The sequence below is a fragment of the Pongo abelii genome, chromosome 1, assembly GCF_028885655.2.
Source record: "Pongo abelii isolate AG06213 chromosome 1, NHGRI_mPonAbe1-v2.0_pri, whole genome shotgun sequence".
Lineage (NCBI taxonomy): Eukaryota > Metazoa > Chordata > Mammalia > Primates > Hominidae > Pongo > Pongo abelii.
In genome coordinates, this window is record NC_071985.2 from 1940033 (window position 1) to 1952659 (window position 12627).

The window sequence follows — 12627 nt, forward strand, 5'->3', positions numbered from 1 at the left end:
AATATCACAAATATTACTCATAAATGGACATAATCTTGTGTATAAGGTTGAATGGGAAAGTCCCCCAGGGGGCGCCAGGTCTCAGCGCAGGGCAGAATGCAAAGGACTGCGGGGAAAGAACCTGGCCTCACAGCGCCGTGTCTGATTGCATCTCCCGTCACTCAGGACTGAAGGGGCGGGGCCTAAAGCCCTGTCCAATCGGGCGCTGGGAAGAGGCCTGTACTCTCAAGCGCGCCGCCAAAGGAGCGGGCAGCTTCCGGGACCTGGCGGGGCTTTTGTGTTGGGCAGCGCGAATCTGGCGAGCTCGGTGCGTCTCCGCTGCTCCTTCCCCTTATCCCTGGGAGGTCCAAGTGGTCCCGCGGCAGCTTCTGTTGCTCTGGGACCTGCAGGTCCCGGAAGGTCCTTAGGGAGGACCCCAGACCGGAGACTGGGAAATGGTGAGTGTGCCGGCCAAGTGTCTCGTGAAGGGGAAGCGGGAACCGGCGGGAAGCGGGAACCGGCAGGAAGCGGTTGTGGCGAACCCGGACCTCCCCGCGGTGCCGACCCGAGTTTCCGCCGGCGCCTCGCGGTCTTAGTGGCACAGGATCGGGGGCTGGACCCGCAGCCAGACCCCGGGCGCCTGGCTTGTCCCTGCCCCGCCGCTTCGGCCAGGCCCGGAACCCTTTCTGGGCAGCTCTGCCCCTGCAGACCCCCATCTCCCTCGGATTGTCCGGTGCCGACGGGAGGGTCCTCAGGGGAGAGTCCCGACTTGGGGTTCGGGGTTCCTGCCTGGGAGGAGCTGTGCTCTGTGAAGTCTCCAAAACCTCCTTTCTCCTGTTAGGAAGAAAACTGAGGCGCTGTTAAAATATTAAGGAGTTTATTTGAGCAGAGAGTCGTGAGTTAGGAAGCCACCAGCGTGGTTTGTGGTTTGGGGAAGGAAAGGCTTTTGTAAGGAACCCGAGGAAGCAAACCCAATTAAATAATTGGTTGTGTACAGTTATGTAGTCACCCCATATAGACTATGCAGCCAGATATCCCCTGGTTATGTAACCAGAGGTTAATTGGTGGGTTCGTGGTTGTTTACGGCTGTTTTGTTTCCCTTTAAGTTATTAATTTACAAGACAAGCGTGAGTTACGTTTTGGTTGGTTGTTTATTCATTCATGTGTGTATGTACATGTGTATGATGGAGTCTTGGACTCGGGCTCAAGCGATCCTCCCACCTCGGTCTCCCTAGTACCTGTGTTTAATTATTTTCACATAACACTCCACATTTCTAAGTGTATGGCGACAGGATCTCACATCAGCGACCCTGTTCCCACCGCCTAACTCTTCTGGGGCTTGCAGTAAAATCCTAAATTTCCAATTCTTTTCCTACATTCAAATGCAACATTATCAAGTATTTGTCTTTTATTGTACATTTCATACAGATGCAGTGTGTTAATTTTTTTCAGAGTAGTGAGTCGTTCTGAAAACATATGTTTTCACTCTTAAAATATTTCTGAACGTTACACATGAGTGGAAAGCAGAAAATAATCACCTGACAGTTAATTGTAAAAAAAAAAAGAAAAAAAAAAGTCTTTGTGCATCTCCTAATTTTATCTTTTTTGAGTGTGCACATTTTACCAGAGTATCTTTGGAAACTTTAGAGGGCGATATGTCCTCAGCCACCCTCATATCTTTTCTTGGTCCTCTGTTTAGCAGCCAGATCTCTTGGAGTGTCTAATGAATACCTTCTCGTGGGCCATCTCCTCCCAGAGGACAGTTTAAAATATGGGAGTAGAGCCTCTCCAGGCAGCATCTGAGTGCCCTGGAGTTGAGAGACGTCTCCTAGTATACTCTTCGTTTAAAAAACAAATCCCTGGTGCATTAGAATTTTCTTCCTCCAACCCCAGTTTTCATCATTCCTTGGAGACACGTTGGTGGCAGCCAATCAGATGCTGGTATTAAGGGACAAAGCTAGAAATGATTCCTGCGCTCTGGATTTTCTCGGACTTGGGAAAGGAGAACTATCTCAAAGGACAAGGAATAACCACCCCAGTGAGATGGTGCAGGAACCAGAAAAGCACCATCATCAGAATTATGTAAGAAGAGAGTTAGCTGGGCGTGGTGGCCCACGCCTGTAATCCCAGCATTTTGGGAGGCCAAGGGGGGCAGATCACTTGAGGTCAGGAGTTTGAGACCAGCCTTGCCAGTATGGCAAAACACTGTCTCTACTAAAAATACAAAAATTAGCCCAGTCGGGTGGTGCATGCCTGTAATCCCAGCTGCTCCGGAGGCTGAGGCAGGAGAATCGCTTGATGCCAGGAGGTGGAGGTTGCAGTGAGCTGAGATGGTGCCGCTGCACTCCAGCCTGGGTGACAGCGAGACTCAGTCTCGAAAAGAAAAAAAAAAAGAGAGAGTTTATTCTAAAGTATTGCAATGGGGGAAAACACCAGGTATAAGAGCTGCAAGCATGTTAAAGTTTAGGCAGAAAAGGACTTAGAAATTCAGGCACACAGGCCAGGCGCGGTGGCTCACGACTGTAATCCCAGCACTTTGGGAGGCCGAGGCGGGCAGATCACGAGGTCAGGAGATCGAGATCATCCTGGCTAACGAGGTGAAACCCCGTCTCTACTAAAAATACAAAAAATTAACTGGGCGTGGTGGTGGCGCCTGTAGTCCCAGCTACTCGGGAGGCAGAGGCAGGAGAATGGCGTGAACCCAGGAGGCAGAGATTGCAGTGAGCCGAGATCACGCCACTGCACTCCAGCCTGGGTGACAGAGCAAGACTCCATCTCAAAAAAAAAAAAAATTCAAGCACACAGTGGGGCACAGTACAGTGTCTCCTGGGAGGGTGGTCGTTGAGTATTTCTGTGAGGATAATGGGCCTGTGAGGATCTCTGAAGTGATGCAGTGACCTGACTTGACACTTGACCCAGAGATGTCTGTGTTCTGTCAGCATGACCCCTCCCTGAGTTTATTGCCTTGAAAAGATTTATTCACTTAGTTCAGTTTCAGTTTTTCATTAACTTTATGTTTTATTCATAGAGCTTGAAAGATTAAAAAAAATATTTCCAGAGATAAGAAAGAGGTGGATTTCGGGGGGGGAAATCTATTCATATTCCATTTGTTAAAAATTCTTGGCCGGGCGCGGTGGCTCACACCTGTAACCCCAGCACTTTGGGAGGCCGAGGCAGGTGGATCACAAGGTCAGGAGATCGAGACCATCCTGGCTAACATGGTGAAACCCCATCTCTACTAGAAATACAAAAAAAAAAAAAAAAATTAGCCTGGCATGGTGGAGGGCACCTATAGTCCCAGCTACTTGGGATGCTGAGGCAGGAGAATGGCGTGAACCCGGGAGGCGGAGCTTGCAGTGAGCTGAGATCACGCCACTGCACCCCAGCCTGGGTGACAGAGCGAGACTCTGTCTCAAAAAAAAAAAAAAAAAAATCTTGTTAAACTTTTTCTTCCGAGAGTGAGTGTAGTAAGTTTCTCAAGTCTGTTCTTTTTTGAGGGAGATTTCAAATGGAATTCTAGGGCTTTGCTTTGGGAATGTGTATTAGTTTGTTTTCATGCTGCTGATAAAGACATACCTGAGACTGGGCAATTTATAGGAGAAAGAGATTTAAAGGACTTATATTTCCACATGGCTGGGGAAGCCTGACAATCATGCGGAAGGCAACGAGGAGCAAGTCACATCTTACGTGGATGGCAGCAGGCAGAGAGAGAGAGAGCGAGCTTGTGCAGGGAAACTCCAGTTTTTAAAACCATCAGATCTCATGAAACTTATTCGCTATCACCAGAACAGCATGGGAAAGACCTGCCCCCATGATTCAGTTACCTCCCACCAGGTTCCTCCCACATGTGGGAATTGTGGGAGTTACAATTCAAGATGAGATTTGAGTGGGGACACAGCAAAACTATATCAAAATATTACCAGGGAAAAATATGAAAAATCTCTTTTCCATTATAGCTGCAGAAAAATGAATACATTTCCACAAGCAAGTGTTGTAGATAAATTGGTGAATTACAAATATTTATCAAAACATCAGTACCTCCTTTTTGCAGGGTGAAGAATTTATAACAGTGGATAACCCTGTTCTGTATCCTGTTATCTGGACATTGGAGTTTAATGCTAAGTTTTATGGGATAGGACTTGGCAACTCCTGGAGATGATTTGTTATCATGGAAATAATAAATAAATGACATATGTACTATATGATAGGGATAGATACTTTGGCTTTTCCAGTTGAGGTATTAAATGTAAGTGCCTCACTCAGTTCTTCTTTGGGAGCCTCCCTTTACAGATGTCCCAGCCTGCTCACCTCAGCCACGAAAGGGGCTCTTTATATTGAGAGAAGCTACAGAGTTCTGGAAATCTGGTGTTAACAGATGGATGTGGTTGGGCCTGGATTGAAAGGATGGGATCCCCTTTTTAAGGGTGTAATTTTCATTGTCCTGGCATTCTTTCTAGACATTATTCAATAAAGCAGGGGTCCCCAACCCCTGGGCCATGGACCAGTACCTGTCGGTGGCCTGTTAGGATCCAGGCCATGCAGCAGGAGGTGAGCAGCAGGTGAGTGAACATTACCACCTGAGCTCCTTCTCCTGTCAGATCAGTGGTGGCATTAGAATCTCAGAGGAGCACAAACCCTATTGTGAACTGTGCATGGGAGGGATCTAGGTTGTGTGCTCCTTACGAGAATCTAATGCCTGATCTGAGGTAGAACAGTGTGGTCCCGAAACTATCCCCACCATCCATGGAAAATCTGTCTTCTATGAAACAGATCCCTGATGCCAAAAAGGTGGGGAACTGCTGCAATAAAGTAAATTCAGAATTATGTAAGAAGGGAGTTTATTCTGAAGTATTGCAATGAGGAAAAACACCTGGTATAACAGCAGCAAGCATGTTAAAGTTTAGGCAGAAAAGGGCTTTCTTTCATAGGAAGGAGCAAACTAGATTAGAAAAAAGAGGAGAGGAAGAGGGCCGGATGGATTCTAGATCAGAGAACATTTCACCCTGAGATCAGCAGGTTCACAGGAGAGGCATCAAGAGGGGTTGTATGTTGGCTCAGGCTGAGAGTATATCAGAGTTCAGGGGCCTGAGGGAAGGAGGGAAACTTAAGTAAAATTTGGTTAACAAGTATTTTGTTCTGACCACTGAAGACAAATTTGGTCAGCTAATTAGTTAAGAGGCGAAACAAAAAATTACACTGTCTGTTTCTGGCTTTATTATACGTAAAGGAAGCATCATCTAAGTCATAATGAGAAGGTGTTTGTTTTCATCAAGCTGTTCCTGGAGAACACAAAGAATGTTTTTGTTGTTTGTTTTTTAAGTTGCAGATATTTAACAGGATTACCTACTCACCCCATCTTCCCCTCCTATGTTCCCGTGTCCTCTACAACTCTTCCATTGAGTTGTTCCTGAGTCCTATCTTGTATAATAAACTGGTAAACATCAGTAAATTATTTTTGCTGAGTTCTGGGCATAGTTGTTTTTCACGTTATCAAACTTGAGGAAGGGGTGATGGGCACCTCTGACTTATAAGCAATTGGTCAGAAGGATAGATGGGCTCCTGGGGCTTGCAACTGGCATGTGCAATGTGGGCAGTGTTGTGGAACTGATCTGTGAGCTTATGGGGTATGCGTTGACTCTGAGTGGTGTCAGAATTTAATTGTTGGACAATTAGTAGGTGTTGGAGAATTGGTTGGTGTTCAGCAAAGTCCACACATTTGGTCTCAGAAAAAGGACTCACAGATCAGAGCCTTCACCTGACTCTGGGAGAGTGTTTGGTCACTGGTGAGAATTGAGACCCTGGAGAAGAAAGCATTTCCTCACTGTGAGCAGGGGATAAATAGGGTGTGTGGAGCTCCGAGAATTAAATTTCCGATTACTCAGGCTTCCTTCACTCATTCCCTAGGAATGAACCACCTTGGGCTGTATCTCCACCTTGAGGTCCCCAAGCTTGGGAACCTATTTAACCTACTGAGCATAGGGTTCGTCTTTATAAAATCTTGCTGGGATATCATTCCAGTTTGGGTAAGTATTTAAGAATTTTATTCCGTGATTTGAATGTGAGATTTTGATTTTCTTGGTTGAAAACGAGTGAATTGGGTGATATGACCTGAAAAAATCGTAGATAATTCTTGGAATAAATTGTTTTATGCTAAGTTTAAATGATAAGACTTTAAAGTCATGGGCTCACTGTCCAGATGAATAAACAGACCTTGTGCAGTTCTGGTGTTCTGATCTTTTCTAACTTCTGCTCAGAGATGTGACCGCAGTTTTGATTATTTTTTTCTTATTCTTTGTAGATTAACTATCATGAAGCAGAATTTTGCTCTTTTTTTATGGGCGCATAGTTTTACCTCTTGAGTTTTTAGTAGCTTAATGTTACTATTAATATACCATTAATATTGTGCCAAAAAGATGTTTTTGTGTGGTTTGCGTATACATATATATATATATATCTATCTATCTTCAGGTGTATGTATATATATATATGTCTTCATATGTATATATATATATATCTTCAGGTATATATATATATATCTTCAGGTATATATATATATCTTCAGGTATATATATATCTTCAGGTATATATATATCTTCAGGTATATATATATATCTTCAGGTATATCTATATCTTCAGGTGTATATATCTATATCTTCAGGTGTATATATCTATATCTTCAGGTGTATATATCTGTATCTTCAGGTGTATATATCTGTATCTTCAGGTGTATATAGTATATCTATATCTTCAGGTATATATATCTTCAGGTATATATATATCTTCAGGTATATATATATCTTCAGGTATATATATATCTTCAGGTATATATATATCTTCAGGTGTATATATATCTTCAGGTGTATATATATCTCTTCAGGTGTATATATATCTCTTCAGGTATATATATATCTCTTCAGGTGTATATATATATCCTCAGGTGTATATATATATATCCTCAGGTGTATATATATATATCTTCAGGTATATATATATATCTTCAGGTATATCTATATCTTCAGGTATATCTATATCTTCAGGTGTATATATCTATATCTTCAGGTGTATATATCTATATCTTCAGGTGTATATATTATATCTATATCTTCAGGTATATATATATCTTCAGGTATATATATATCTTCAGGTATATATATATCTTCAGGTGTATATATATCTTCAGGTGTATATATATCTCTTCAGGTGTATATATATCTCTTCAGGTGTATATATATCTCTTCAGGTGTATATATCTCTTCAGGTGTATATATATATATCCTCAGGTGTATATATATATCCTCAGGTGTATATATATATATCCTCAGGTGTATATATATATATCCTCAGGTGTATATATATATATCTTCAGGTGTATATATATATCTTCAGGTATATATATATATATCTTCAGGTATATATATCTATCTTCAGGTATATATATATCTATCTTCAGGTATATATATATATATCTTCAGGTATATATATATATCTTCAGGTGTATATATATATATCTTCAGGTATATATATATATATATATCTTCAGGTATATATATATATATATATCTTCAGGTATATACTTTTTTTTTTTTTTTTTGAGACAGAGTTTCATTCTTGTCGCCCAGGCTGGAGTGTAATGGCACAATCTCGGCTCACCACAACCTCCAACTCCCAGGTTCAAGCAATTCTCCTGCCTCAGCCTCCTGACTAGCTGGGATTATAGGCATGCGCCACCACGCCCAGCTAATTTTTTTGTATTTTTAGTAGAGACGGGGTTTTGCCATGTTGGCCAGGTTGGTCTCGAATTCCTGACCTCAGGTGATCCTCCCGCCTCGGCCTCCGAAAGTGCTGGGATTACAGGTGTGAGCCACCGAGCCCAGCCTGTGGTTTCTTTTTTTAAGTATATATTAATTTTTGTTTGAAATAATAAGGCTAGGCACAGTGGCTCACCACTGTAATCTCAGCACTTTGGGAGGCTGATGTGGGCGGATCACTTGAGTTCAGAAGTTTGAGACCAGCCTGGGCAACATGACGAGACCCTGCCTGAACTTTAAAAAAAAAAAAAAAGCCAGGTGTGGCAGTGCGGAGCTGTGGTCTCGGCTACTTGGGAGGCTCAGGTGGGAGGATCACTTGAGCCTCAGAGTTCCAGGCTGCAGTGAACTGTAATTGCACCATTGCACTTTAGCCTGGGCAACATAGTGAGACCCTGTTTAAAAAAAAAAAAAGTGGCTGGGTGCAGTGGCTCACACCTGTGATCCCAGCACTTTGGGAGGCCAAGGCGGGTGGATCACGAGGTCAGATCAAGATCATCCTGGCTAACACGGTGAAACCCCGTCTCTACTAAAAATACAAAAAATTAGCCAGGCGTGGTGGCGGGCACCTGTAGTCCCAGCTACTTGGGAGGCTGAGGCAGGAGAATGGCGTGAACCCGGGAGGCGGAGTTTGCAGTGAGCCGAGATTGCACCACTGCACTCCAGCCTGGGCGACAGAGCGAGACTCCGTCTAAAAAAAAAAGAAAAAGAAAAAGAAGAAAAAAGAAAGAATAAAACTGTGAAAGGAAATACAAATATTTAGGAATAGGTATTTTACTCAATTTATAAATGAGTTCTTACATTTTAATGAAAATTCAAAATAGATAACTCATTTAAAAAATAACAGTATAAATAACATAGGGTATAAAAGATTTCATATTACTTTAAGGCGTGTAATTTATTATCTTCATATTCAGACCTTCATCATTCACCAGTTTCTTTTTTTTCTTATTCAACTTTTATTTTAGGTTTAGAAGCTACATGTGCAGGATGGTTACATGGGTCAAACATCACTGGTGGGGTTGGGTGTGCAAATGATTTTATCACCCAGGTGGTGAACATAGTAACCAATAGGTAGTTTTTAGACCCTCACTCTATTTTCACCATTCATCTTCAAGTATGACCAGTGTTTATTTAACTCTTTGTGTCTATGTGTACTCATCGTTTAGCTCCCACTTATAAGTGAGAACATGCAGTATTTGCTTTTCTGCCACTGTGTTAATTTGATTAGGATAATGGCCTCCAACTACATCCATGTTGCTGCAAAGGATGTGATTTTGCTTTTTTCTATAGCTATGTAATATTCCCTGTATGTATATGTACCACATATTCTTTATTCATTTTACTGTTGCTGGGCATATAGGTTAATTCTATGACTTTGCTATTGTGAATAGTGCTGCAGTGAATATACACATGCATGTGTCTTTTTGGTAGAATGATTCAGATTCCCTTGGATATATACCCAGTAATAGGATTGCTGGGTTGAATGGTAGTTCTGTTTTAAGGTCTTTGAGAAATCTCCAAAATGCTTTCCACAGTGGCTGAACTAATTTACATCCCCTCCAGCAGTGTGTAAGCATTCCCTTTTCTCTGCAACCTCGCAAACATCTGTTATTTTCTGACTTTTTTATAATAGTTATTCTGACTGGATGGTTTTGATTTACATTTCTCTAATGATTAGAGATGTTGAGCATCATTTTTCACACACTTCTTGAACATGTGTATGTCTTCTTTGGAGAAGTGTCTGTTCATATTCTTGCCCATTTTTTTATGGAGTTGTTTGCCATTTTTCCTTGTTGTTTTGTTCAAGTTTCTTGTAGATTCTGGGTATTAAACCTTTGTCAGATACATAGATAGCAAATATTTTCTCGTATTCTGTAGGTTGTCTTTTTACTCTGTTGACAGTTTATCTTGCTGTGTAGAGGTTCTTTAGTTTGATTAGGTCCCACTTATTTATTTTTGTTTTTGTCGCAATTGCTTTTGGAGACTTAGTCATGAAATATTTACCAAGGATTATGTCCATAATGGTATGTCCTAGGTTTTCCTCTAGGGTTTTTATAGTTACAGGTTTTACATTTAAGTCTTTTTGTTTGTTTATTTGTTTGTTTGTTTTGAGACGGAGTCTCACTCTGTCGCCCAGGCTGTAGTGCAGTGGTTCGATCTCGGCTCGCTGCAAGCTCCGCCTCCCGGGTTCATGCCATTCTCCTGCCTCAGCCTCCCAAGTAGCTGGGACTACAGGTGCCTGCCACCACACCTGGCTAGTTTTTTGTATTTTTAGTAGAGATGAGGTTTCACCGTGTTAGCCAGGATAGTCTTATCTCCTGACCTCGTGATCTGCCCGCCTCGGCCTCCCAAAGTGCTGGGATTACAGGTGTGAGCTACCGTGCCTGGCCACATTTAAGTCTTTAATCAATGTTTTTTTTCTTAATTTTTTTATTTTTAATTTTTGTGGGTACATACTAGGTATGTATATTTATGGGGTACAGGAGATATTTTGATACAGGGATGCAGTTTGTAATAATTACATCATGGAGAATGGGGTGTCCATCCCCTCAAGCATTTACCCTTTGTATTACAAATAATCCAATTATACTTAGTTATTTTAAAGTGTACAATTATTACTGACTATAATCATCCTGTTGTGCTGTCACATGCTAGGACTTACTTATTCTTTCTGTTTTTTAAATATGCATTAACCATCCCCACCTCTTCCCCAATCCCCCCGACTACACTTCTCAACCTCTGGTAACCATCCTTTGACTCATGTCCATGAGTTCAGTTGTTTTGATTTTTAGATCCCATAAGTAAGTAAGAACATGTGCTGTTTGTCTTTCTGCGCCTGGCTTATTTCACTTAGCTTAATGACTTGTAGTTCCACCCATGTTATTGCAGATGACAGGCTCTCATGCTTTTTTATGGCTGAATAGTACTCCACTGTGTATATGTACATTTTCTTTATGCATTCATCTGTTGATGGACACTTAGGTTGTTTCCAAATTTTGGCTATTGTAAACAGTGCTACAACAAACGTGAGAGTGGGGATATCTCTTTGACATACTGGTTTCCTTTCTTTCGGCTATATACCTAGTAGGGGAATTGCTAGATCATATGGCAGGTCTCTTTTTAGTTTTTTTTGAAAGACCTTCAAACTGTTCTCCATAGTAGTTGTACTAGTTCATATTCCCACCAGCTGTGTACAAGGATTCTCTTTTTTTCCATATCCTTGCCAGCATTTGTTATTACCTTTTTTTGTCTTCTTTAACTTTCTTGGGCAGATGCAAGGTGTATATATCTATGGATTACTTGAGATGTTTTGATACAGGCATGCAATGTGAAATAAGCACCTCATGGAGGATGGGGTATCAGGCATTTATCCTTTGAGTTACAATCAAGTTACACTCTTTAAGTTATCTTAAAACATACAGTTAAGTCATCGTTGACTATAGACACCTTCTTGTGCTATCAAATAGTATGTCTTATTTATTCTTTCTAAGTATTTTTTTTGTTAGCCATTAACTATCTCCACCTCTCCTCCAGCTCTCCACTACTTTTCCTCACCTCTGGTAACCATCCTTCGACTCTATGCCCATGAGTTCAGTTGTTTTGATTTTTATATCCCACAAATAAGTGAGAACATGCGATATTTGTTTTTCTGTGCCTGGCTTATTTTACTTAACATCATGATCTCCAGTTCCATCCGTGTTGTTGCTGCAAACGACTGGATCTCATCCTTTTTTTTTTTTTTTTTTTTTGGCAAAATAGTACCCCACTGTGTATATATTACCACATTTTCTTTATGCATTCATTTGTTGATGGACACTTAGGTTACTTCCACATCTTAGTTATTGTAAGCAGCACTGCAACAAACATGGGAATACAGATATCTCTTTGATATACTGGTTTCCTTTCTTTTGGGTATATACCCAGCAGTGAGATTGCAGGATCATATGGCGGCTCAATTTTTAGTTCTTTGAGCAATCTCCAAAGTTTTCTCCATAGTGGTTGCACTAATTTACATTCCCACCAACAGCATACAAGGGTTCCTTTTTCTGCATATTCTTGCCAGAATTTGCTATTGCCTGTCTTTTGGATTTAAGCCATTTTAACTGGGGTGAGATGATATCCTATTGTAGTTTTGATTTGCATTTCTCTGATGATCCATGATGTTAAGCATCTTTTCATGTGCCTGTTTTCCATTTGTTTGTCTTCTTTTGAGAACTGTCTATTCATATCTTTTGCCCTTTTTTTTTTTTTTTTTTTTTTTTTTTTGGAGACGGAATCTTACTCTGTCACCTAGGCTGGAGTTCAGTGGTGTGATCTTGGCTCACTGCAACCTCTGCCTCTTGGGTTCAAGCGATTCTCCTACGTCAGCCACCTGAGTAGCTGGGATTACAGATGTACACCACCACACCTGGCCAATTTTTGTATCTTTAGTAGAGATGGGGTTTCACCATGTTGGCCAGGCTGGTCTCAAACTCCTGAGCTCAAGTGATCTACTGCCTCAGCCTCTCAAAGTGCTGGGATTACAGGCGTGAGCCACCGTGCCCAGCCTTGCCCATCTTTTGATCAGATTATTAGATTTTTTTCCTATAGAGTTGTTTGAGCTTCTTATATATTGTGGTTATTAATCCCAGTTCAGATGCGTAGTTTGCAAATATTTTCTCCCATTTAAGTGGGTTGTCTCTTCACTTTGTTGATTGTATCCTTTGCTGTGCTGGAGCTTTTTAACTTGATGTGATCCTATTTGTCCCTTTCTGCTTTGGTTGCCTGTGCTTGTGGGGAACTACTTGTGAACTCAATGTATCTGAGACAAGTCTTTTTTTTTTTTTTTTTTTTTTTTGAG

General features: G+C 41.3%; 1 protein-coding gene across 1 annotated transcript in view; it reads left to right on the forward strand.

Annotated features, from left to right (window-relative positions):
- Window positions 1-221: 221 nt before the first annotated feature.
- The window catches only part of ZNF670 (zinc finger protein 670), a 73077-nt gene continuing 60671 nt past the window's right edge, over window positions 222-12627 (forward strand). Inside the window, exon 1 of the mRNA XM_024249520.3 lies at window positions 222-437. Within this exon, the coding sequence (XP_024105288.2) occupies window positions 435-437 (3 nt within the window). The 5' untranslated portion in view covers window positions 222-434. The remainder of the gene's footprint in view (window positions 438-12627) is intronic.